General features: G+C 40.8%; 1 protein-coding gene across 2 annotated transcripts in view; it reads right to left on the bottom strand.

Moving 5' to 3' along the window:
* cutlet (chromosome transmission fidelity protein 18 homolog) overlaps positions 1–26,655 on the bottom strand; it is a 408,876-nt gene that overhangs the window by 159,573 nt on the left and 222,648 nt on the right. For both annotated transcript variants that reach the window (XM_083141467.1, XM_083141468.1), the window contains exon 16: positions 8,645–8,794. In XM_083141467.1, coding sequence (XP_082997593.1) covers positions 8,645–8,794 — 150 coding nt within the window. The remainder of the gene's footprint in view (positions 1–8,644; positions 8,795–26,655) is intronic.

Here is a 26,655-nt window from a genome sequence, read left to right as displayed (position 1 = left end):
ACCACCGGAAAAAGTGCCACTTACCCTAGTTACTTGCCCAACACCACCTATATATAGCGTGTAGCAAAAAAAAAAAAAAAAAAAAGGCATGGAACTAGAAATCCTTCCCCTAGATTCTTTCTTATGTATGTCTGTTTCATGTTTCAATACACCTGATACTGATAAAGTCGGCAACACAAGACTGACTCACTTGGTTTATTTTACTTCGCTGTTCTGCAAATTTTAGCTAATCGCGAAGATGAGGATGACTGATACGATAAATTGACGAATGGACACTAACAAAAAACACCCATGCTACCCTGGCGTCGTAGCGAGCAGTGGTGACCACTCCGCCTCGGATGTTGGCGCTAAAGAATGAAGGAACAATGTTAGAGAATATTTCCGAATGTTTGTGTTCAAATTGAAAATAGATAAATGTTTATGGGTTTTGAAATACTGGATGATAGTAGTGGTTCACCTGTAAGAAACCGCCTTGAAGTTTCAGCCATGCGTAGGCATATTTACGAATAGTTTAGGCAAGTCTGAATTGATAACATTCTACACAATATAATGCACAATAATCGAAAAGTTATATTTTTTCAAATTTGCAAAAACATAGCATACCTGAATTGAGTGGGAATCTCGTGAGTAAACCAAAATAACATGCGCAATAAATATAAACTGACAGATGGGTACATTGGCCAAATTTTACATCATTTTGCATATTACAACGGTATAAAATAATTTCATTTCGTCACTACGTTTCATAAATATCAATGATTCGAGTCTTGAAAAACCCGAACAGTTCAGCACTTTATCAAGTGCTAGATAACATCGGTGTTTACAAATTTCTTAAGATCATTTGGCAATGTTCGGTTATGTTACATCACATTTTTTGCGGCAAATTATGGGAAAATGCACATCTTTGCGGATGGCACTGAAAGTTATCCATTCAATCTCGCGCAAACTAAGTTTTCTCAAGTCCCGTTTATGCACAGGGAGACTAAACAGACGGGAGTACAGTTTAAAGTGGGATCCGAACCATTTTGTCTCTCAATTGGGTATCTGACCCGCAACCCCTTGATTACAAGCCTACGACGTCATAACTACGTCCTAAGGAATTCGCAAATATCCCTCTACAGATATGTTCGAACTTCACGGCGACTTCCTCCAGGAGAACCAGTTCAATATCCAGTTTTTAAAACACCATAAATTCCTCTATTTTCAATTTGAACACACAGAATCGCTAATATTGTGGAACATTATCCCCCCTCCATTTTAAATTTACCGTTTCACTCTCTATTATAATGTTGATTGACATCGTGTTACATGCAATGATGTAAAGTTGTATACTGCTATGTTGTCACATTAAGAGCATTCAACGAAACGTGTTCTTTACTAAAGTTACGAAGTTACTATTCCATGTAAATAGAAAAGTTATACAAGTTACTATTCCCTGTAAATAACAAAAGTGAATCATTCTGAAAATTAATGCTTTTAATTGCATGAACGTTTAAATGTTTGTGAATGCATATTTCACCAACAAAAAATACTAGTACCTGTAGCCTATATACTTCACAGACAAATAAAGTCAAACACAGCTACATTTTTAAAGCGTCACAAGGAAGACATTTTCGTCAATGCCTTTCATGCATTCAGGCTATGTCATCATACTAAAGTTTTCTAATTTGTTAGCAGACACCACAAAGTACATAAAATTTGATAATTCGATTAAATCTGTTCATTGTAAATATTTTAATTCAATCTCATGTATAGAAACTTACACTTTATGTGTAAAATGTCATACACATAACGCTGGAATGTGTCATTAATGATTTCTGGACATAGAACTAGTATATTTCAGATTCAGGGTTCCCACGTAAACTCAAAATGTATTTTCACAGAGTTTTCCAGAATCTTCAATGTTCTTTTTCCAGAGTAGTCAATACAAAGTGCAATACTATTGTTAATATATTTTATATAGCCATTCCACCCTTACCATATCTTATGATTATTAGCTTTCATTTTATCTTTGTTATTTAGCACTACCTTTGGCTAATCAGGACGATGATGATGAAGGGACAGGACACTCACAAAGAACAACCATACCCAGGTCAGGATTCAAACCTAACCTTTAGCTATTATTATTATTATTATTATTATTACAGCCGCGGTGGGTCAGTCGGTAACGCGTCTGACTACCATGCTCAAGGTTCCGGGTTCGATCCCCGGCCGGTTCAAATCCGGGAACTTTTCTAACGTTGGAAGCGGCTCCGGCGTCCACCCAGCGTCGAATGACATGGGTACCTGGGGGAAACCCTGGGGGGTAAAGGCGGTCAGGGGCGTGATGCTGATCACATCACCCCCACTCACGACCGGATCAAGAAAGTGTGGGGCGTTACCCCCACACCCCCTATTTGCCTTCATGCCGTGGTGATAAGCACAGGGGAGCACTTTACCTTTTTTTTTACAGATGGGACAGATTAAATGTTACTATATTTGTATCAGTAATACTAGTAATAATTTTACCAATCTGATATAAGAAGTCTGTAATTTAGTGTAATATTCTGCCCTTTTGTTCTTATCCTTATACAATTCGTATGTGACAGCTTTGTAAAGTAAATGTCTAAATAATACACAGTTCTTCATTAACCCTAGACCACATCGTAATTTTTACGAGCTCAATTGTCAGAACTTAGTTTTGAGGAAACCATGTTTTCCTGTATTTAAAAGCATGTTTCCTGTATCCTAATTTTCTTAGAAAGTCTATGCCGAGCTACCATCCCAACGGCTTGCAATTATCACGTGTTGTTGGGGCTGGCGTCATACATTTTGTAAGGGGTTACTGACTGTATAGGCGCCAAGCTAAAGAGGCATTGCCAGGACTCACAGCCAGTATAATCCTTTGTGGTAGTTTTGTTTTGTGTAGAGTTCATGTGTGCTTGTGATTGTCCTCGTCGCAATTAGTCACATGTGGAAGAAAAGCAACGTTAAATAAACAAAATCAGTCAATATTTCAATATTGATTGGGGAGGTCCAAGTGCCGATACAAGGAAAATATTCATAAAAATTAATTACAGTAGGAGGTAATGGATAATGCCTTTTAATTGTATTGCAAATTTGTCCCCTACCAATTTACGGTAATTCGTTATTTAAAAACTTGTGTTTCAAGTGAACATTGAACATAAATTCGGAATTTGGCAAAACTTTTGCACTATTTAAACCTTTTGTTTCCGCAAAGAAAAATAAATTGCATTCTTCTTCCCAAAATATAGTAAATCTGTTTCCGAGTGCACGTTGAACCCGCATTTTGAATTTGTTCTTGACTAAATTCCAGAAGCCATATTTTGAATATTAATTTTCTTCACTTTCCCACTATCCGGGAGTCCGAGTTGGAATCCGGAAGCTGAGGCCGCGTAAGGACTATGCTGAGATGAAGTCTGAAGGCTGAGATAGACATTGGGCTCGGAGGCTGAGGCAGCGTGAGGGTTATGCTCAGATGAAATCCCGAGGCTGAGGCAGACTTTGAGCTCGGAGGTTGAGGCAGCGTGAGACCTACGCTGAGATGGAATCCGGAGGCAGACCTTGTGTTCGGAGGGTGAGGCCGATGCCCAGATAAAAGTCCGGAGTCTGAGGCAGACATTGAGCTGGGAGGCTGAAGGCGCGTGGACCTATGCTGAGATGCAATCCCGAGGCTGAAGCAGACTTTGAGCTTGGAGACTGAGGTGGCGTGAGGCCTATGCTGAGATGGAATCTCGAGGCTGAGGCACCTTGAGCTAGGAGGCTGCAGCCGTATGAGGCTTATGCTGAGATGGAATCCCGACACTGAAGCAGACATTGAGCTCGGAGGATGACGCCGCGTGAGGACTATGCTGAGATGGAATCTCGAAGCTTAGGCACCTTGAGCTCGGAGGATGAAGCCTCGAGAGTGCTATGCTGAGATAGAATCCCGAAACTGAAGCAGACCTCGAGCTCGGAGGCTGAAGCCGCATCAGGACTATGCTAAGATGGAATCCCGAGGCTGAGGCAGACTTTGAGCTCGGAGGCTGAGGAGGTGTGAGGTCCATGCTGAGATGAAATCCCGAGGCTGAGGCACACCTTGAGCTCGGAGGCTGAAGCCACTTGAGTGCTATGGTGAGTTAGAATCCAGAGGCTGAGGTCGACCATGAGCTCGGAAGCTGAAGTCGGGTGAGGCATATGCTGAGATGGAATCCAAAGTTTGAGGCAGAACTGTAGCACGGAGGCTGAAGGCGCATGAAGCCTATGCTGAGTCCGGAGGCTGAAGGTACGTGAGGCCTATGCTGAGATGTAATCCCGAGGCTAAAGCAGGCCTTAAGCTCGGAGGCTGAATGCGTGTGAGGCATATACTGAGATGGAATCCAAAGTTTGAGGCAGAACTGTAGCACGGAGGCTGAAGGCGCATGAGGCCTATGTTGAGATGATATCCCGATGATGAGGCCGACCTTGAGCTCTGAGGCTGCAGTCTGTGAGTCCTTTGCTGAGATATAATTCCGAGGCTGAGGAAGACCTTGAGCTCGGAGGCCGAGACAGCGTGAAATCTATGCTGAGATGGAATCCAAAGGCTGAAGGTCACTGAGGCCTATGCAGACCTTGAGTTCGGAGGCTGAAGACGCGTGAGGCTTATACTGAGATGGAATCGGAAGGTTGAGAGGCAGACGTTGAACTCTAAGACTGAAGCCGCGTGAGACATATGCTGAGATGGAATCCGAAGGATGAGGCAGATCTTGAGCTTGAACGCTGAAGGCGAGTAAGGTCTATGCTGAGATGATATCCATAGGCTGAGCCAGACCTTGAGCTCGGAAGCTGAATGCGTGTGAGACCTGCTGAGATGTAATCCCGAGGGTGAGGCAGAACTTAACTTGTACGCTGAGACAGCGTGAGGCCTATGCTGAGATGGACTTCCGACGCTGAAGCCGCGTGACGACTAGACTGACATGGAATCCCGAGGCTGAAGCAGAAATTGGGCTCGGAGGTTGAGGCACACGTTAAGCTCGGAGGCTGAAGCCGCTTGAGTGTTATGCTGAGACGGAATTCCGAAGCTGAGGCAGACCTTGGGTCGGATGCTGAGTCATCGTGTGAAATATTCTGAGATGGAATCCGGAGGCTGAACGTCCGTGAGGACTATGCTGAAATGGAATCTCGAAGCTGAAGCAGAACTTGAGCTCGGAGGCTGAAGGCGTATGAGGTCTATGCTGAAATGGAATACCGAGGCTGAGGTAGAACTTGAGCTCGGAGGCTGAAGGCGTATGCGGCCTATGCTGAGATGGATTCCCGAAGCTGAAGAACAAGGAGTTGGTAGTGATCGGTTAGTTCGTATGAACCTTCCAGCCTGATTATTACAAGTGCGTGGTTAGAGATCGGTTAGTTCATTGAACTCTCCAGCCTAATTATTGCCTATTTTTGTGGGAGCAGGAAAAGGTTTATTATCCATTTTGACTTGACTCATCTCACTCAACAGGTCGCTAGGTGCCGTGGCTTGCCGCGAGTTGATAGCTTCCTGGAGATGAGGCCTTGCACGAAAAGGTTTATTATCCAATTCCCGAAGCTGAAGCAGACCTTGAGTTCGGAGGCTGAGGCAGCGTTAGGCCTCCTATGGTGAGGCAGAATGTGAGGTCGGAGGCTGAAGCCGCGTGAGGCCTATCTCAGATGGAATACCGAAGCTGAGGCACACCTTGAGTTTGGAGGCTGAAGCCGCGTGAAGACTATGCTGCGATGGAATCTCGAGGTTGAGACTGAACTTGAGCTCTGAGGCTGAAGCCGCGTTAGGCTTATGCTGATCTGGAATCCGGATGCTGAGGCAGACCTTAAATTCGGAAGCTGAGGTAGCGTTAGGCCTCCTATGCTGAGGCAGAATTTGAGGTCGGAGGCTGAAGCCGCGTGAGGCCTATTCTCAAATGGTATACCGAGGCTGAGGCACACCTTGAGCTTGGAGGCTGAAGCCGCGTGAAGACTAAGCTGCGATGGAATCTCGAAGTTCAGACAGACCTTGAGCTCTGAGGCCGAAGCCGCGTTAGGCTTATGCAGATCTGGAATCCGGATACTGAGGCAGACCTCGAGTTCGGAGGCTGAGGCAGCGTTAGGCCTCCTATGCTGAGGCAGAATTTGAGGTCGGAGGCTGAAGCCGCGTGAGGCCTATTCTCAGATAGAATACCGAGGCTGAGGCACACCTTGAGCTTCGAGGCTGAAGTCGCGTGAAGACTATGCTGCGTTGGAATCTCAAGGTTGAGACTGACCTTGAGCTCTGAGGCTGAAGTCGCGTTAGGCTTATGCTGATCTGGAATCCGGATGCTGAGGCAGACCTTAAATTCGGAGACTGAGGTAGCGTTAGGCCTCCTATGTTGAGGCAGAATTTGAGGTCGGAGGCTGAAGCCGCGTGAGACCTATTCTGAGATGGTATACCGAGGCTGAGGCACACCTTGAGCTTGGAGGCTGAAGCCGCGTGAAGACTATGCTGCGATGGAATCTCGAGGTTGACAGACCTTGTGCTCTGAGGCCGAAGCCGCGTGAGGCTTATGCTGATCTGGAATCCGGATGCTGATACAGACCTTGAGTTTGGAGGCTGAGGCAGCGTTAGGCCTCCTATGGTGAGGCAGAATGTGAGGTCGGTGGCTGAAGCCGCGTAAGGGCTATTCTCAGATGGAATACCGAGGCTGAGGCACACCTTGAGCTTGGAGGCTGAAGTCGCGTGAAGACTATGCTGCGTTGGAATCTCAAGGTTGAGACTGACCTTGAGCTCTAAGGCTGAAGTCGCGTTAGGCTATGCTGATCTGGAATCCGGATGCTGAGGCAGACCTTAAATTCGGAGACTGAGGTAGCGTTAGGCCTCCTATGCTGAGGCAGAATTTGAGGTCGGAGGCTGAAGCCGCGTGAGGCCTATTCTGAGATGGTATACCGAGGCTGAGGCACACCTTGAGCTTGGAGGCTGAAGCCGCGTGAAGACTATGCTGCGATGGAATCTCGAGGTTGACAGACCTTGTGCTCTGAGGCCGAAGCCGCGTGAGGCTTATGCTGATCTGGAATCCGGATGCTGAGACAGACCTTGAGTTTGGAGGCTGAGGCAGCGTTAGGCCTCCTATGGTGAGGCAGAATGTGAGGTCGGTGGCTGAAGCAGCGTGAGGCCTATTCTCAGATGGAATACCGAGGCTGAGGCACACCTTGAGCTTGGAGGCTGATGCCGCGTGAAGACTATGCTGCGATGGAATCTTGAGTTTGAGACAGACCTTGAGCTCTGAGGCTGAATCCGCGTGAGGCTTATGCTGATCTGGAATCCGGATGCTGAGGCAGACCTTGAGTTTGGAGGATGAGGCAGAATTTGAGGTCGGAGGCTGAAGCCGCGTGAGGCCTATTCTCAGATGGAATACCGAGGCTGTGGTACAATATTCTTAGTCAAAGGGGGAGGTTTCATGCTTTGAAAACAGTGAAATTCACAGCAATGCAGATCGTAAACTTCGAGCGATGCACATTATAAACTTCGTGCAACACACACACACACTCCTACTCCCTGCAGACATATTCATGAAAGAATTAACACACTATCACAATTGAAATTGTACAATCTTTTAACTATTTCTCTCACGAAGTCCTTTACGTCGTACGAAAAGACATTGCATTTTGTCTTCAAATTTTAGCATTTGTAATTTACTGATCAAGTATCGACGTTTTAAATATCTCACCTCTTTCTCTTTTTATTAGAAACAAACGCAAGTAATATACCACCTATTAGATGCTACACTAAACTAACTCGAAGAATGAGTCGTGTCTTCATTTATATAAGGCAACCAACGTTATGGGAGCTTCCTAGGTGCTATGCGATCTGGTAAAATCAATCTTATCTGGGTTGAGTTGAGCTTTGTTTAAGTGCACTTTATGCACAGATTTAGGACTGGGCCTACAGTTTAAGGATCGACATGACCTTTGACCGACGCCAGGGCAGTTTTTTTTTTTCGAAAATTTCTCTCATTTAGAAAAATTGCTATGATATTCCAAAATCTAAAAAAAATATATGCTTAGAAATCGTTCTAGACCATTCACATGAATCTTCGTGTGGTTTACTTTGGCTGTTGTCTAGAAATAAGAAATAGTTAAATAGACTTACGTAGCTGCGAATCCTTAAATTTTAAATGTTAAATTTGAGTGTGTGTTTTGTTGGAAACTCCATTTTCTAACGAGTATATATGTAACTATTGATATAATTGTCTCTATAATCCAATTTTTTCCCCTACTAGTCCTTCGCCAAATTCGGAGCCACCAGCAGCTGCTGCCAGAAGGAGCCAACACTGAAGAACATATCTGGTGCCCTTGTTTCCATGATAATCTTCGTCCCCATGTCTCAAAGAACGCACTCGTATACCATGTTGAGTTAGAGTATGAACCCGTTCTCCTTATGAAAGTTGTGAACATAAATCTCTGATAGCCTTTATTTTAACTGAAAGGATAAACGAATTCTTAACGTCAGCACTGATATCCAGGTATTTGTAATAAATTCTTTGAGATTAGAATAGTATTATTTTATTCTCTGTTTAGTTTCATGGATATGCAACATGTACTGATATTTTAATCTACAATTGAAATAAAGTTATATCCAATCAGCAGATAACTTAGAAAACATTGCTAACTTCTACTACTATGACTAAAATACACTTACCGGCCTTAGAGTTGGAGTGAGTATGTCCAACATGAGGGGAAACACATCAAGGACCATAGTGGTAGGGCGAATATGAGCTCTAACACTTGGCTGGATATCACGAAGCACAGCGGACTGAAGTTGCTTGTTTTTCAGTTCTTTCATTGCTGCCTGCAAGAGACAAGAGGAAAACATTTCTGAATTACTGTTAACTATATTACTGTTAAGACATATTTGTCAATGTCGCAATAATTATATTTTGATTGATATACGGCGTGTGCACAAAATCCCGGTATCCTATATAAGTCAAACAAATGTATTAATAAAACTAAGCACCTTCCCTTTTTTCAATTGTTTTGTAGCATCTACTCCATTTCGTACTAACAAAAAGGCTGTGCACTATAAATAAAGACGATCACATCTTTATGCCCGGTGTTTCAGAAATAATTGAGGGGTTACAAAAATGTATTGCAAGTAAAGGATTAATCTTAAGTTAATGAAACCAGTGCAGAACGAACGAGGAACTCAAACAGTTTTTTCACACTTACAAATGTTCAATGTGTGTGCCACGGGTGACACGGCACACATCGACACTAGGGATGGCCAGATCCGGATCCTGGCGGATCCGAAATCCGGATCCTAAAATTTTTCGGATCCGGATCCGTGGGTCCGGAATTTTCAGATCCGGATCCGGTACTTTCAAATTACTTTGTAATTAATTAATCCACTTACAAGGGAGGTCTAAGTCTCCCCCTCCGATTTCCATGAAACTTGGCAGGTGTATAGAAGCCCCCCCCCCTCAAATGTCAAGATGAGGAGAAATTGAAGTAGGGATCTGACCCCGAAACCACGTAAATAGGGCATAGGAAGAAATAGGGGGCATAGGGTCTCTCTATACACTTGTCAAATTTCATGGGAATCGGAGGGGGACACAGGGGTCAGATGATCCCCACGTCAATTTGTCCTCATCTTGACATTTGAGGCGGGTTTTCCCCCCTAAAACAGTTTTTTAGCCGAAACAAAAAACACGTATTTCTTCCTTTGGGCCCCTCTATACACCTGCGAAGTTTCATGAAAATCGGAGGGGTACACAGGGGTCAGATCCTTACTTCAATTTGTCCTCATCTTGACATTTGAGGGGATTTTGCCCCCTAGAACAGATTTTTAGCCGAAACAAAAAAACACGTATTTCTTCATTTGTGCCCGTTAATACACACACCTACCAAGTTTCATGGAAATCGGAGGGGGCCACAGGGGTCAGATTCCCACTTCAATTTGTCCTCATCTTGACAATTGAGTGGGTTTTGCCCTGTAAAACCGTTTTTTAGCCGAAACAAAAAAAACACGTATTTCTTCCATTGGACCCCACTATACACCTGCCAAGTTTCATGAAAATCGGAGGGGGACACATAGGTGAAATGCACACTTAAATTTGTCCTCATATTGACATTTGAGGGGGGATTGCCTCCTAAAACAGTTTTTCAGCCGAAACAAAAAAACACGTATTTCTTCATTTCGGCCCGTTAATACACACACCTGCCAAGTATCATGGAAATCGGAGGGGGACACAGGGGTCAGATCCTCACTTCAATTTGTCCTCATCTTGACATTTGAGGCGGTTTTACCCCCTAAAACCGTTTTTTTAGCTGAAACAAAAAAACACGTATTTCTTCCATTGGGCCCCACTATACACCTGCCAAGTTTCATGTAAATCGGAGGGACACAGGGGTCAGATCCTCACTTCAATTTGTCCTCATCTTGACATTTGAGGGGATTTTGCCCCCTAAAACCGTTTTTTAGCTGAAACAAAAAGACTTGTATTTCTTCCATTGGGCCCCACTATACACCTGCCAAGTTTCATGGAAATCGGAGGGACACAGGTGTCAGATCCTCACTTCAATTTGTCTTGACATTTGAGGGGGTTTTGACCCTTAAAACCGTTTTTTTGGGTGAAACAAAAAACACGTAAATCTTCCTTTGGGCCCTACTATACGCCTGCCAAGTTTCATGGAAATCGGAGGGGGACACTTAGATAACCTCCCTTATTAATCTTACACTTTGTAATTATATAACACTGCATATATTATAATGTTTTATTTTAATTTGTAATACTGTAACTGTAGAACAATTGTATAATTTTTGTATAACATTTCTAACTTGTTATATGTGTTAAAGGTTTCATCCTGGAATGGAATGTCTCACATTTATGTGTGTTTTCATTTCCAATACATTCGAATGAATACATATTCCTTTCAATGGCATTTACAAAATCACCTCTGACATTTTGTGTTAAACAAGTAAGATTATTTTTGTGTACGAGTGTGTTAGCCGATGCGTAGCAATGTATTTTAGGAACAACACTTGAAAAAAATTCTTGTAGGACTAACTAATGAAAAATTTCTTTGTAATCGAAGATCATAATACCTTTTAAGGTGTGGTAATATTATAATGGGATTGAGATACGAAACTCTCGGATCCGGATCCGGATCGAGATCCGAAACTTTTGGACCCGGATCCGGAATTTTCGAATCCGGATCCAGATCCGGAACTTTCGGATCCGCATCCAGATCCGAAACTTACAGACCCGGAATTTTCGGATCCGGACCCAGATCCGTAAATTTTGGATCCGGATCCGTTTGGCCATCCCTAATCGACACGATAGTCTAGTTCTTGCCACACTCGCATTAACATGGGCCTGTCGATAGCGTCTATCGCTATCCCATAGGCCTGCGATATCACGCGGCATCGGTAGGGCGAGTACTGAGTGTTGTGCATGTGAGTGATGTGGGTAATTTAAGTGTCTCCTAGCGGCAGGGATATGAACTCACAAACTGTTTGCGTTCCTCGATTGTTCTGTACTTGTTTCATTAACGTAAGTTCAATAGTTTATTTGCAATAAATTGTTGTAACCCCTCAATTATTTCTGAAACACCCGGCATATGTAATACATTGTAACGAGCGTGTCAGTAATCACAAGGTTTTCAACTATGTGACGCATTCTTGAGAGCATGTGGTTGGCGACTGAACTGTATGTTGAATTCTTGGGGGAAAAAAATATGGAATGTTCGTTGTGTTGAGTTGGTGTGAATAAATGTTGACATTTCTTCACGAATGGAAGATTAAAACATGAATCGTGATTGAAATGTATTATTTGGGTACAGCATTACGGTATTGTCATGTGTATACATGAACTCATCTCGAGCTAATAACTGTTAAAATCAATCTAAGTTTTACTACACAAATAGGAGGTAATGTAAAGTAGTGTTGTTGCTCCTTGCTGCTAAAATCAAATGAGCCAGATTAAGGGGAGTGACTTAAAATACTAAAACCCATAGGACCTTTAAACAAATCAATAGGTGCGTGTCAACACACACACACAAACACACACACCACATCACATCGCACAAACACACGCATACGCACGAGAAAAATAGGCAAGAGGCAAAGAAAATATTTTCTTTGCAGTCCGTTTGTTCTTAACCAAAACTGATTGAGAAGTAAGGCTATTTCTAACGAATTTATGGCTTCAAAAATGTTACTACGAGATAGAACTAAAGTAAAAAAAAGTAAAGTGTTCCCCTGTGCATAGCACCACGCCATGAAGGCGTATAGGGGGTGTGGGGGTAACGCCCCACACTTTCTTGATCCGGTCGTGAGTGGGGGTGATGTGATCAGCATCACGTCCCTCACCGCCTTTACCCCCCAGGGTTTCCCCCAGGTACCCATGTTATTCGATGCTTCCACCGTTAGAAAAGTACCCGGATTTGAACCGGCCGGGGATCGAACCCGGGACCTTGAGCATGGTAGTCAGACGCGTTACCGACTGAGCCACCGCGGCCACCTACGAGATAGAACTACGAGTGGAAATCTGGATATAAAAAGTCGATACTCTAAAATATCAGCGGGAGGATGCGCAAATTAAACAAATACTAAAATTGGAGTTGAAGGAAAATTAACATGAAATTGTAGATCCATTTTGTGCTATTCATGCCCATACTCAGGATGTTTTTGAGGGGAGGAAAATCCGAAAATAAGGAGAAAAGATAAGCTCCGAAATGATGATGGAGCATGGACGTCCAAAACGGGTGGTAATTTCTGATTTTTGTGCATAATGGCAGAATCACTACTCTCCTATCATTGCTAATTCTTTTCGATGTCTAAAATGCTCTCCGGGGGTGTACTTAGAGCGTACGGTCGAAGATATGAACCGTGAATGTTTCTCTTACTGATAACGTAACAAACAATCCGAAAAATCTTCACAGTAAATAGAATAGGGGGGCGGCAACACTATAAATCTGATCCGGGTGTTCTCGCTGGTCAGCTATAATATTCCAAAAACGTCTCGCCAAATTCCACAATTTCCGAGATCTTCGTTGGTTTCACAGAATATCTGGTTGCTAGTAGAAATATATCTTGATATATAATAATACCAATTTCATAAATATTACCCAAATATGTCTGAAAAAATTGTAAGCAACAATGATGAAGAGGCCATCGATAGCTTAGTTTCAGATATTGTGGACGATTACTCGTAGTTCTTTTCACGTTCACAAAAAAAAATCACACAAAATCGAATGTAAAATCCCGAATTATTCCACGAATTCCTGGTCAGAAGAAACTGTAATATGTCTGTGTATGTGAGAGAGAAAGTACTTGCACTACTCTAAAATTAGGATATTTCGAACGCAAAACCTTTTCCGAAGCTTAGCGAAATAAATTATGACATGCGATCTTTCTCCTGGAGAAGGGGTTTGGGTGAATACGTCTAAATTCTCACTTTCTTTCCCATTAAGTGACACATATTTGACATACATGATAAAATAATTTGCCAATTCGCATAATAACACACCGGTCTAAAATTTGTTTGTAGTTGATAGATTATAAGCTAATTTCATGTGTGTGGGAATGGGGAGAATATTGATCTAAAATGATTTGATTTTTTTATATTTAGCGTCGCTTTTGTGCCACTATTCGCTAATCGCGACGATGAGGATGAGTGACGAAGAGACACTCCAAAAGAACACCCATGTCGAGTGGGAGATTCGAACCTGGAGCCCCTGACGCCGCAGCGCGCTGTGCTAAATAATCCGCCACGGAGGTCGGCTAATATGAAATGACTAACAGCATGTGCTGCGAATTTGAAACATTTACTCAATATGTGCGAGGCAAAAATTTCGTTGGAACTTTTGCCTCTATGGGGAGGGTGATCCGATATGTATCTTCAGAAATATAGGGCCCAAGTTCCTTTTGCGATTTCATCATGATACTTATGTAATTTTTAGATTGTTAGATTTCGATTTACGTCTGTTAACACATACTGCGGAATCTAAGCGATTACTGCGTGCTTCCTTGACACTGGTTTTTCATTTCCATATACTTCTATATAATCTGGTTTAGTTCCCTAAGCATTTTAATAATAACCCCAAATGCTTTCGCGGTTAGGTTAGGCGGGTCAGGTTTAGTTCTCTTAGCATTAAAATAATATCCCTAAATGCTTTCTAAAAAAAAAAAAACGTACAAAATTATTTCTACATTCATTCCCACTAGTATACGATACTTGCTGTCGCTTCTATCAACGGAAAATGCCTCCTTGTCCATGGGGAGCGCGCATGTTTGCGTAAGGTAATTTTGAAGTTGTTTTTCTTTTCAACATAAATAACTTTTCTTTAATCCAAATAGTGCTCAATACTTTAAGGAAGGTTCAAATTTCGTGTGACAATGAGATTGTCAAAATTCCACAATAATTAGTCTAGGAGAACTTGAAAAAATCATAAAACAATCGGAACCGTTACCGAAATACGGGTAGGACTGAAGGCTAATAGCATTATGAATCAAAGTGGGTATAATTTGCATGTATCGCATAATAACACAGCGATGTAGAATTATTTTCCTGAGAACATCATTTTGACTGAACCAGCTATACGAAATAGCTAATAAAACGAACGCAGAACTTACTTTAAGGTTTTGAAAAAATGGCTGAAACTGGTAAACGATACGTGTGACATTCCGTGCCAATTGAATTTCCAAGTCAACGGTAACTCGAAGACCAATATTCAAAACCCGACTGAACCGAAATTCTTACTTCACTTTTCAACACCTTTGTCTTCATTTTTGCTTTGGGTGTTAAGGTATTTAAAACAACTATGCATTCCCCCGTTATTCATTTCTTCAATGGCTCGTTCATTCTTATGATTGATTGTTTGATTGATTTGGAGATTTTAAGTCCACTTTATGCACAGTAAGGCTAATCGGGACTGGACCTACAGTTTAAAGTGGGATCCGAACTACTATGTGCCTCCACCGGGTATCGAACCCGATACCCCTTGATTACAAGGCGACGACGCTACAACTGCGCCATCGGTGAGGCCTCAGTTCATTCTTATATCATAGCCTACAAAAATTGCTAACAAGAAAAGTGAACGCTTACCTAATGTCAGATTATCGTACAACTGCCACACAAGATAACTTTTTCGTGAAGGGCATAAGACTCGCACTGGTAACGGAATATCAAGAACTCGCGAAGAAATCCACAGATGTATTGCATATAGAAATACTACTACATCTTCATATTACGGAGAAAGCCATTGCCATCGTTACCCTTATGCTAGGAAGCCAACAATGTCTTCTTACTCACATGTTACAAATTACTTCCAATTATTTCCTTTTGCTGATGCTTTGAGATGGTTTTGGTGTGTTGTTGGAATTAGGTATTGTCTTGCAAAATGAAGAAAGCACTGAACCATTTGGATTCTAATGAAAATGAGTCATTCTATGACAAGAAAGTTGAAGTATGACATAATCTGAATGATGAGGAATATAATACACTCAAATGGGCACTGTGATCCGGTTGACTAGTTATTCAATGTTTGAAATACCACTTAATTCATTTCTTGGTTTCAAATGCATGTTACTTCTGCTATTACCTTCTTCATGCTTTGTATCTCCAAGCGAGACTTTTCAAAAATAGGATTCTATCGTATGTTTCTCAACTACGAACTATTTTCTTCCTCACACAAATTTTATCATACCATCAGTCATTCTCATCTTAGCCAACTTTGTCAATCAATGACAGTGCTCTGCTTATCCACGTGTGTTAATCTGTGAACGGTGTTTTAATTTGTAATAAGAATTACATGCAGAAGTAGTGCATAGGTATGTAGATATTTTGCATCACCTATCTATGTCTCTAGGTTAATGGTGAGTATGATTATGAATAGCTAATAAATGAAAGATGGAAAGGAACACGAGGCTAACTTTTCGCCTACAAGTCAGGCGATTGTTATTACATGATACATGGCATGGGGAAAAATTCAAAAGTGTTAGAAATACAGTATTTGATTCTACGAAATTACAAGAAAAATAAGAATATTCAAAAGCCAGTCCAATGGAGATGTAATCGCAGAATTCTCTTATTTATTCTTTCTTGCAAGTCACCAGGAAATATACTACCAAACCGTACTTGTAAGAAAACATTATGCTGAGGTGATTATGGAGCTTTTCGTTGATTTGACCTAGGCAAAAATTACTTTCTTCTATTCAACTTTTATTCTGAACAATCGAGTGATTCACTAATCAGTGTAGGCTATATTATAAAGAGGGCAATACGTTTGTTACCTTATGCACAGACTGGCTAATGGACCTATAGCTTAAGTTGCGATCCTAACTACGTTCAATGTGCCTCCACCAGGGATCGAACTCGGGATAACTGCATTACAAGGTGTAAGTATAAACCACTACCCTGTCGGGGAGGTCTTAGATTATAAAGATGATCGATTGATTTGGTTTATTTTACTTCGCTTTTCTGCTACTTTTCGCTAATCGTGAGGATAGGGATGATAAAGGGACACTCACAAAGAACATCCTTGCCCAGGCCGAGTTTCGAAAGAGACCCCTGGGGTTTTAGCACGCTGTGCTAACCACTGCGCCAGGGATGTCGGCTATTGTAAAGATGAGTCCCCACTTACATGGTAATAGGCATATACATATTATTGATTGGTTAAATTTATTTCATGTCGCTTTTCTGCTAGAGGAAAAGGTCTAAATATGGGCACCCGCCCTTAATATTTTGTCATTTTCGGAGGAAAAAAATTAATATATCAAGCACCTGCCTTTAAAATGCATATCTGTGAAATACATACTTAAATGTAATAGCATGCTAAAGTAGAAAAGATCTCCATTTTCCTAAAAAAAGCAATTTTCAAAAAATGGTAAAATAATGTATTTCAAAATTGTGGTCTAAATATCGTCGATGTTTTCACGAACCGGCGAATGTGCAAAATATTGATTTTGAGAAAAACGAAGTTGAAAGTAGTCAATTTTGCGTTACTTGCGAATCATTGAAAAAAATATTCGAGCTAAACTATATTTTGAGATAACAACAAATGCTGTGTGAGAAGGTAGTTCACATAAGAAAAAACACAGTATAAAGAATTTTAATGAACAATAAATGAACAAAGGATTTCATTGAATCTATTCGTCAGTTCGTGAAACAAAAAAAAATGGAATATTTTTAGCTTGATTCGTAATTGTAATTTTCACTAAAACTGCGAATTCTACAGTTCAAGGCTAAAACTTTCAACTTATGTATTGGATATTTATACAGAGTTAAATATTAGGCAAATCATTAATACACTAATCATAACATACACCATAATAGTTTAATACGTCACAGTGAGAAACAGAGAAATTCACACAACACTAGACGTACCCGCAAATAAATTTCAAGAATAATAAAATTCAGGAAATAAAATGTAAGGAACAAAATAGTAATACATTGACCAACACTAGTCTGTCTGTTATCAAATACAGAGTTAATAGACGGATTTTGTTGTACAATTAGTGAGGTAATCTGACATAGAAGTCTTTATAATCAGGATGAGAAATTACTGGTATTACTCCTTGACATAATGACAGCAAGTCCTGGTATTTTTTCAAGGCAGTTTTGGCTTTGAAGTAAAAACCCTTGGTGGAAAATTGTCCTCTTTAGCACTGTGTGGATTAGGAAGTGATATACTTGAGTGTGTGTTTAGGTTATGCGATGTTTTTATAAATATATTGGGACAACCCTTGCGCACTTGAATTTGCATGACTTTTGTCCAGTCCACGGGTTGACCCTCATTTGTTGTTCTAACTTTTAGGATACGCAGGTACTGCGAATATTGTTTCCAATCTAAGACGTCTTTAGCATGCAACTCATGAACAGCATATGGTTGTTTCTTGCCATCCTGATTACCGGGATGAGTTAGGCAGGGACGAAGTCTTCACTCCGTCGAAGTACGTTTTCAATTGTGCTGTGAATAGCATCACCTTCACTTTGTCCGTAACTCGTTTCGAAGAAGAAAACTTGTATGGTGTTGATGTTTTGTGCTTCAGTGTTTAAAAAATAAACGAACATAGAAGGCAGGATACTGTTTTTGTTCTGAGATGCACATCCATCGGCGAAGAACGCTACCTGTTTTACACCTTGATCATCTTTCATCAGCAGAAACTTCCTTAAATTTGTTGCAACTTCATTCGGACCTCTTTTCTCTAATCCTTCGTGCCAAACGTAGCAATTACCGCTTTTACTAGCTAATTCATAAATTGTAAAATTGTAGGCTTATAATTTTCTTTTGTAATGCAGTTCAGTTCGTTTGCTATGTGGTAGATTTATGACTTGCTCCATGTCAAAGCAAGCAGCCACGAACTCCTGTGGATTTTGTACAGCTGTATCTTTCATCGCACCTTTAATTTCCCTCACCTTCTGATTTTCCTGTATGTGCCTGTTATATTTTTCAATCAAGTCAGAATGATTAGATAAACAATTAGCTGATTTCAATGAGTTGTACGTCTCACACAAACCACACAGATCTTTTTTTGGAGAACAAAATTTTAACTTCATACATTTACAAACTGATCTGTATAAGGAGTAACATGCCGAGCTGTTTGGAAATTCTTTTTTGAATAGTTCATACATCTTTGCAATATTTAAGTTGGACAAGTACTGTTGGCTAGAACTTCTGCGGCAAAAAATGAGATTGCATCCTAGGGAACATATTTATGTGTTTTTTAATATATGTACGCATTTTTTCGTCTCTTTCTTTTAACGTTGTCTGACGTCCACTTCTCTTTTCTTCTTCTACCATGCACTGGTTCTTTAACTTCATTAGCATTGTCCTTACTTGTCTCTCAGCAATTGAAGTGCGTTAAGAAACATTTTAAGACATACTCTTTGTCTTACGTTATGGTCATCTGGTAAGAAATAATGAAGCGTTCTTTCCTTCATCTTTTTGTCTTCTGACTTCGCTGACCTTACAGGAGCTTTGGAAGCGATGAACTTACTCAACCATTTTCGTTGTCGGGAAACATTTCCTAAATTATAATACGCATTATTAACTTTCATTCTTGTGTTGTCATCAAAATCGTTCCACTTCAATCCTCTTGTTTGGCATGTCCGTGACTCACAACGTGGACGAAGCAATCTGCGAGAAGGAATAACTTGATGACTCTTTTCACTTACATACTCATAACCCAAAGAACGACAGGCTTTTACATTTTTTCTTTCTTTTTCCTTTTCGGAAACCCTTCGCTTTAGTGGAGTAACATCCTCCTTTTGAGAACCATCTACTTTAAAATCTGTGTGGCCTGATCCCGGAGGGTTGTTTTTCTCTTGTACGTACACTAACACGTCTGTTGTGCTCGGCGCAATCCAATATGAAGTGATTGTAACAAACCAAATCCTGACACGTTACGCATGCAGCAAATTTTTCATCTTCACAATGCAAGGAACTACATACAGCGTGAACATTCCTCGGTGAGGAATGTACGGACGATTTATTATCACTGGAAGATATAAGAAAATCAGGATCCTTGTCCTCATCATCCGCTAACGTTTCTGAAGAACTGTCAACGTCACAAACTACTGCACTCGAGTCATTGATCACACCACCTGAGCTCTTCTTTGGCACTGACAGAGGAAGTTCATCACCTGCATCACCACTTTCAGAATCTTCTTCCATCCCGATCACAACACCTTCATAATAAATTTTCTCAGGATCCCACCACATTTTCACTTTCGCTCCATATTGCAACTTCTTCATTCCATGGGGGAGTGTAAGTTCTTGGCTTCTGACGATGTTAGTACTGCCATCAGTCCACTTCACAAGCACGTCCTTATTTATATCTTCTGAATAATTACACAACGAGCCACACCACTAGAAGGCTATTATTCAAAATAATATCAGAAATATGGCATTTCTTTTATAAACCATTCGAAATAATTTAGTTGCGAGAATTAAACCAGATGATTGCCAATTTCATTGAGTCTCAAAATATAGACTGTACATTGTTCCAATAGAAACACAAACTGTGCCTTACATGTTTTCTGATATCTTACAAATGGGTTATATTTCTTATATAAAAAAAACAACATAAAACGTGTTATTACAGCGGCATCTGTTAGGCAAAATGTAGTCGAACTGACACATTCTGAATGGATTGTAAAATGATATCATGTTTTTCTCCACAAAGCGGCGAATTTCATATTCGTCGGTTCGTGAAACTATCACAATACTACTGTCGGGACGCACTAGGAAGCGGCGTGGAACCACCCACTCTGGTAGCGACGCGCTGTTGCCGGATTGACCTACTTCAGGATTTTCGCGAGTCCACAGAAACACGTGTAGGATTAAACATCTGGTTAAACAGTCAACAACAGGACACTTCCATTGTTCTCATCAAAGGGCTGGTAGCACAGAGGAACACTTTGCCACCTTTTACACCGTCTAAAATTTTGCAATTGACAGAACAGGCTATCGGGGATGTGACAGCAGATAGGTGACGTTCGGCTATAGAACACACAAGGAAGATTATTTCCGAAGCATGGGAAAAGGAGGGAGTTGAAGAGCAGCAAATGGAGGATTTTGTAATTTCACTTGGGCGGGAAGACAACAGTGACAGTAGTAGCTCAGATGAAGATGTTCCTTTACCAACCAACAATGAAGATGATCTTGGGATAGCGCCACTGCAATGGTAGCCGGTAAGCAAAAACAACTGATTCTTTAACTACTACTTCTGTTCTTTCATTCATTTGTTATGTTTTTACATACAGGTAGCTCAAAGCATTAATAACACATGTACCAAATGTATCATTAATGTTAAGGAAATCGAGCAATTGCCAAGCGTCTCGTTGTAATTTATTTAACTCTGTATTGCCAGAGCCTGTATTCTCATATAGCTCCCAAATTATCTCACTTCACACACCCACATGTGCCTCCCCGATGGCACAGTGGTAGGGTAAGTGTTGTCGCCTTGTAATCAAGTAGTCCTGGGTATGATACCCTGTCGAGGTACATAGTGGTTCGGATCCCACTTCCAACTGTAGGTCCATTCCAGATTAGCCGTACTGTGCATAAAGTGGACTTTAAAACACCAACTCAATCAATCAATTCACACACAATTGATTTGTTCTTGATAAATTCTTCTCCGTAATACAGTAACTCAGTTCTGTAAAATTCTGTTTTGGAGGAAATTTTTGTAGGTTCCTCAAAATATAATTTAAAAACGTGTTAACGAAACGAAGTTGTACGTAATTTGCCCTAATTTTCAAGAAATACATTTCATTTGTACGTTCTGAAGCTTCAACAATCGCGGCGTGACAAAGAAGGCAAAGAGAGGCGGCATGAAATCAAAGGAGAACGATTTGCCACAGTGTTGCTCATAACACAGGACGCATTTTCTTTTGTTGGTAATTGTGATACGATACAACATAAGTAAAAAGATGCCGGTAGCTGATGCTTGCAATGTACCATAATAAAAACACAACAAAGGTTCTTTCAGTGAAGGTTTTCTGTTGCTGTGTAGAGCAGGAAGATAAAATGTTTCATGCTTGCCAGAATGTAAAATTCAGAATGTCAACCTACAAGAAACTTCAGTTTCAAACTTCTAGATTTGTTAAATTATCATTTTACAACGGAAATAACATATATTAACATACTGATACGTACGTGCTTAATTTCGCGTGACGCTTTTTCCCCGAGCTTGCCAACAGCTGACTAGCCTGTCCGTGTGTTTGTGCGAACCTGGCAACGTAGAAACCCCCCAGCCACATGGCAGCCAACGAGGAGACATAATTTGGTCACGTTCTGCGTTCTGATTGCACGCCGCTTCTTATCGCGTCCGTACAATAGTTTTCATATTCGTCAAAACGTTTTCCATCTTTATCTCCTAAGCAATATTTAATAGAAACTTGAAACTTTGTGAGAGCAAAGTACAGGTTGTTCCAACATATACAGCGTCAAAACCTCAAAATGTCAAATTTTGCACATTCGCCGGTTCGTGATGCAGGGGAGTTGACATATTCGCCAGTTCGTGAAAACATCGACGATATGGGCTACTAGTGGCAATATCACAAAAAGCAATTAAAATTTAAAAAACAGTCATTTATCGCTAAAACATTATAAAATTCATATTTATGAATAATCTGTTGTTTTGAAAATCAAGCGGAATGGCAAAAATCGAAATTAAAAAAAAAAACATCCAAATAGTTGTTGAAAATGTGATCTCAACATTAGACCTCATGTCATAGCCCATATTTAGACCATCATGCTATTTTCCTTCTTCAATTTATTTTCGCTCTCTGTGGTACATATTTCACAAACAAATCATGGCATTATAAAAGCCCACATTTGTTTTATGTACCGCTAATATCATAACCTATACAAAGCAGATGAGAATTCAGAAAACGCTGAGTTAAAACATACCTGCAAAAAGTTTTCGGAGGTCGCAATTCTATAACAGCGTCCAAGGCCGAAACTAACCACCACTTTCTCTTGCGAATTGGCGCCGCAACCTTGTCCTTGACAGATAACCAGTTCCCATAGCCTCTGCCAGGCTGCAGCACCCGAGAGCGCTGATAACTCAAAAACCCATATTTAGACCTTCTCTACTTTTGGCAATTGGGGCGAAGGAATTGATAAAATGAATGTAGCGACAATCACAAACAACACAGGTTACTCTTGCTACGAGTCCTAGGCTCTTTAGTCTGCCAAATGTAGTCCAGGGTGTCTTCAAAAAGAGTCGCCCCTTACACCCGCCCCCCCTATAAATATTATGGCACAGTTTGCATTTGCAAGCCTCTGAAGTAAATTGTTGATGTATTAAATGGTACGGTAATCATGTTACACATGAAAAGTATTTTAAAATATCAATTGTGTTCATTTTACTAAAATAAAGAATGGAATAAAATTTTCAAATTTTCAACTACACCAAAGCTAGAGGGAGCAGAAATATGATCGTCATGCTGTAAGCGATGGCAAAATTGGAATTAATACCATTTAAATTATTTCTTCGGTCAGAAACAATTTCAGATATTTATCATAATTACAAGGTGGTGAAGGAAGTCGGACCAATTTCTACTTCTAGCGACCGAAACTGCATTCTACGTAACCCGAAGCTATAACTTACCATTTCCTGCTACGCACGTTTAATTAATAAATGAATGTGCCCTGAATCTCCCAAGGATCGAACGCATTTGCTCGCTTTCTAGCGTGATGCAATTTCTCCACTGCCTGGGCGCAGATGTTCCTAATATGGCCATAATTTAGTCGGACGCGGTGTCAAAGTTCGCACACATAACTTGGGACGTCTTACAAATATGGGGGATTTATCATTACGGAAAAAATGTTAGACTGGGTTGCGGTCACGATGATGCATTTGCTCAAGAAACTGTGAGCTAAACAGTCGTAACTGTAACCAGGCTAGCTACGATTTTTTGATTGTGGAATTGATAAAATGAATGAAGCGACAATCACAAACAGGTCACCAGGTTTCCCAGGTAAAAATGACTTTTTTCCAGACATGTTTATTATCATGATTTTTCATTTTGAACCTTTGTGTTTTCAATTAAATCTATAGGTTCGTTAATTATTGAGAATATTCACTTTCACCACTTTTGCAAAGAAAATTTCATTCTAAATTCGAAGTATAACGTAAAATTACAATTGGCATCAAATGTGTCGGGTGCTATAATCATTTGCATCTAGACTTTAGGCTAAGGTAACAGAGGTACATTATTTCACCCCAACACATCTCCGCGATCTAAAAACAACAGAAGTAGTTCATAAACATAATATTCATCAGCCATACAAAATGTTTCACTTTCTAATGAATTTGCTATACAATTCCTTTTTGCAAGAGGCAATTCTTTAGATGTAAACGTAAACAAAAAAGCAGCATTTTCTACGACACTATATTCACTTTCTACGAGACTATGTAGAACAGAAATCTGAAGGAACCATAATTTTGTATCAGAGTGAGAATCATAAGAATGAGAAGAACAAGTTGCTGAATTGGATCTTTTTGGGGAAGTGGAATCACAAAAACCGAATCCAGAAGTGGAAATGAATCACTTGCTCATTTAGCAATATTTTCTCTTCCAGGCTCCAATATAAGTGTAAATTCCAGATGATCTGCAAAATCCCTAACATTTGTCTGCTTTCCAGATGCGTTGCAACCCTGGTAACTATCAGTAAAATCCTTTTGAAGTTGATCATTACAAAACAGTTTCTCACTATAGTGGGTGTGAACACTGTAAAACGTTGAAAATTTCCGCTGCCATTCAAGTGCCATAAAAGATATTACCATGACCATTTTTACAGTATCAGGTTAGAGAATCAGTGCAAACTAAACTGTAAGCTTAACTGTAACCCTACTGCAAATAATAAATTATAATAATAACGTTAATATAGCTAACAGTAATTTTGTGACTTTAATGATGAAGTTTTTAAAAATATATTTACGGTGAACACTAATTTATAATCAATATCAATCTTTATGCAAGGTAAGATATTTAAAATTAAAACTGAAAGTTTTTTCTTATATGTTTCAATACTGTACTGTAGACCTATAAATTTACATGTACAGTCTGACCGCAAAGTTCCCATACTGTTCTGCTACTTGCATGTATCATGTTGCGACTGTGTTGAAAATTGGTCGGTATTCTTTCATTTTCAACTTTACATTGCTCTCTAATCACAGGACAATTGCTAGTGAACTAACTCAACTTGTTCATTAAAAGCCCTCCCTAGGACGTTCATGGCTTTAGGTGTTTACTATTAACCGAAAGTTTGAGTTCGCAGACATAAGCGGAATCCCCATCATAAAATTTTTATTTATATATGGTTTTGTCATGGCAATTTTTGTTGATTTTCTTCAATTGTATGAATGTTTAATGTAAATAGATAAATACACTCACTGACAAAAAAAAAAAGGTCTGCACCCAAAAGGAAACGCCCGATTTGGAGGTCACTTCGTACACGTACCTTCGATGGATATGTAAATTTTTAGAGTTGCAATATGTAACGTCTAGAACGGCCACCATAGTGCATTAGTTGTGCCGCCATGTGACAGCGTTATCAGGTTGGTTGGTCGAATCGTATAATTGGCAGGAATCTAGGGCATTCGGATGTCACGGTAGCCCGATGTTGGCACCAATGGGTGCGTGAGGGTAACTACACACATCGTAAAGGTTCCGGTCGACCACGACTGACCACACCAAGGTAGGATCGCAGTTTTGTGTAACAAGCATTATACAACCCCATCACATCTGCATCTGCTATTCGGACGCAGGTACAGGACTCTCCACAACACCCCGTGTCATCCCGCACCATTGGTGTTGACTGGCAGCAGTCTTGACTACTGGTTCACCATCCCATGCGATGACTGCCACTAACACCAGAGCACAAACAGCTGCCTTTGCATTGGTGCCGTAACCGGGAGGCATGGACTGCTGACCGAGTGGCATCGCATCATGTTCAGTGATGAATCTCGGTTCTACTATATTACCACGAATGACCACCTTGTGCGAATATGACGGTGCCGAGGGGAGAGGACACATCCTGCCAATGTTGTGGAGAGACACACCGGCATTACCGCTACCATCATGGTGTGGGGAGCCACAGGGTACAACTTCAGATCACCTCTGGTAGTGGTTCGAGGAACTCTGATGGCACAGCCGTACGTCACGGGCATCCTGCACCCTCATATTTTACCCCTCATAAGATAGAATCCTGGTACAGTATTTCAACAAGACAGCGCTCGTGTGCACATGGCACATGTGGCTATGGACTGCGCCTGCATCATGTTGAGGTACTCCCGCGGCCAGCAAGATCCCTGGATCTATTCCCCCATAAAACATGAGTAGGAACAGTTAGGACGTCAACTCAGACCCAGTGCCAATCTGTAGGATATCAATGGCAAGTTACAACAACTGTAGATCGGCTTGCCTCAGGTGAGGTTACAACGGCTCTAGGGCTCCATTCCAAACCGAATCGGCGCATGTATCAAGGCTCGAGGGTGTCACATTCTACTGACATGGGGTCATCACTACGCCCATACTGCATACTCTGTTGTCCGTTTAATCTGATTTTGTAATCATTGATATACAGTCACATAACCTGTCAACATGTGCAATTTCATTTCATTTCCAGCAGTCCTTCTAGGTGCTTCATTGTATTTTGTCAATGAGTGTACATATGCTATAATAAATAAATGTCAATGCCGACGCAGGCTACGAATTCCGGGTGTTCTCTTTGAGTGTTCCTTCGTCAATTTCGTCATATCATCACTCATTTCCATCTTTGCGATTAGCCAAAAGTGGCAAAAAAGCGAAGTAAAAGAAACCAAATCAATCAAGATTGCGACACTGGAAATAACTACCATGTATTTCTCTCCACAGTTTTTGCAGATTCTAAAATTGTCACACTATATTAGCATTTGCGTATTTAAAGTCTCCTTGCCATAGCTACATTTCCTTCTTTGATCCATCCCCTCTTAAGCCACCTCGCCACCAAAATCTGATGATCTGCTCAAAGACTCCGCCCACGAAGCCACGCCTTTTCCCAGTGAAATATATCCCCAACAATGTACGCTTTCTGCAAGAGAATCCCGAAAACGTTGGAAGAGGGGGGAGAACTCGTTACAAACCAGGGAAACGTCTGTGGACATTAATAATGTAGCTAACTTCGACCAGACACAGACGACGAGTGGAATAAAAC

Source organism: Lepisma saccharinum, chromosome 20 (assembly GCF_977018435.1).
Source record: "Lepisma saccharinum chromosome 20, izLepSacc3.1, whole genome shotgun sequence".
Lineage (NCBI taxonomy): Eukaryota > Metazoa > Arthropoda > Insecta > Zygentoma > Lepismatidae > Lepisma > Lepisma saccharinum.
The sequence above is the reverse complement of the archived record's forward strand: the minus strand, read 5'-3'. Positions and strand labels throughout refer to the sequence as shown.